The 1,064-nt window shown below is 66.6% G+C and overlaps 1 protein-coding gene across 1 annotated transcript in view; it reads left to right on the top strand.

Annotated features, from left to right (window-relative positions):
• The window catches only part of ADAM11 (ADAM metallopeptidase domain 11), an 11,492-nt gene that overhangs the window by 3,933 nt on the left and 6,495 nt on the right, over window positions 1–1,064 (top strand). The window contains exon 2 of the mRNA XM_009638511.1: window positions 3–161. Coding sequence (XP_009636806.1) covers window positions 3–161 — 159 coding nt within the window. The remainder of the gene's footprint in view (window positions 1–2; window positions 162–1,064) is intronic.

The raw sequence follows: 1,064 nt of genomic DNA, 5'->3' as shown, positions 1-1,064 counted from the left end.
AGCGGAGGCTCCCCCGGGCCGGATGGCAGGACGGGCGGGTCGTTTCCCAAATCACCCACCCCAGCAGGTTGGTGGGGCAGAGCTCGGGAGGAGAAGTCCAGAAGCATCAGCTGGACACCAGGGTCAGGAATGAGCCTGGAAGAGGAGGAGGAGGAGGCCCCGTAAGTGAACCGCAACCCCCCCTCCCATCCGCTCTCTTTCTGGGGTCCTCAGGTGGGTGGGCAGGTCCCCAGGCAGCTGCTGTCGCCGGCCCGGCCGCGCAGCGGCACACGCGTGGCCACTGGGATCCCAAACCAGAGCCTTCATCCCCCAGGGGACCGTCCCATCGCTGTCCCTCCCCTGGCAGGGCACCGATGTGTGCCACGAAATCCCATCCAATCTGGGCACCGTTGGCACGCCGGCCGGTGACCTTCATCCTGGGGCCAGCAGCCGGTTTGCCCAGCGTTTCGGGGAGCTGGCGCACACATCCCATCCGGCGCTGGGGGGAGTTGATGCTTTCAAAGCAGCGGTGGCGGCTGCGGGGGGCGGGACGCCCCGATCCCCCCCCATCCTCACCGGATAAAAAGCGAAATAATGAGCTGCAATTGCCACAAAGGTGATTTAAACCCGGCATTAAGTGAGACCACCGGATGCCGGAAAGCGCCGGAGGGTGGCCAGGCCGCTGCTGGCGCTGGCAGGATTTTAGGGCGGTGTTAAGCCAGGGTGTCACGGGGGGATGGAGCGGCTGCAGATCCAGGGGGATTCGGCATTGGGATTTGTGCGGTGCGGGCCTGGCGGTGGCACTGGCAAAGCCCCAGTGAGGCTCTCCCAGCCTCGCTGCCTGAGCCAGCAGCTGCGGTCGTGGCCAGGGACAGCCCCTCCCCGGGGTGCTACCCGGCAAACCTGCCCTTGTCCCCGCACCACCATCCTGAGCTGTGCCCGGGGTCCCAGCGAGGGGAGGGGGCACCCTAGGAAAGGTTTGGCTTTTCCTGGCCACCGTTTCCCCCAGTGCGAGGTCCTGGGGCTCCCAAGGGACACGCTGGGGATGATGGCCCCTCACCCGTGCGGCGAGTTTGCTGGGTCTC

Source organism: Egretta garzetta, unplaced genomic scaffold (genome assembly GCF_000687185.1).
Source record: "Egretta garzetta isolate BGI_Z169 unplaced genomic scaffold, ASM68718v1 scaffold745, whole genome shotgun sequence".
NCBI lineage: Eukaryota > Metazoa > Chordata > Aves > Pelecaniformes > Ardeidae > Egretta > Egretta garzetta.
The sequence above is the reverse complement of the archived record's forward strand: the minus strand, read 5'-3'. Positions and strand labels throughout refer to the sequence as shown.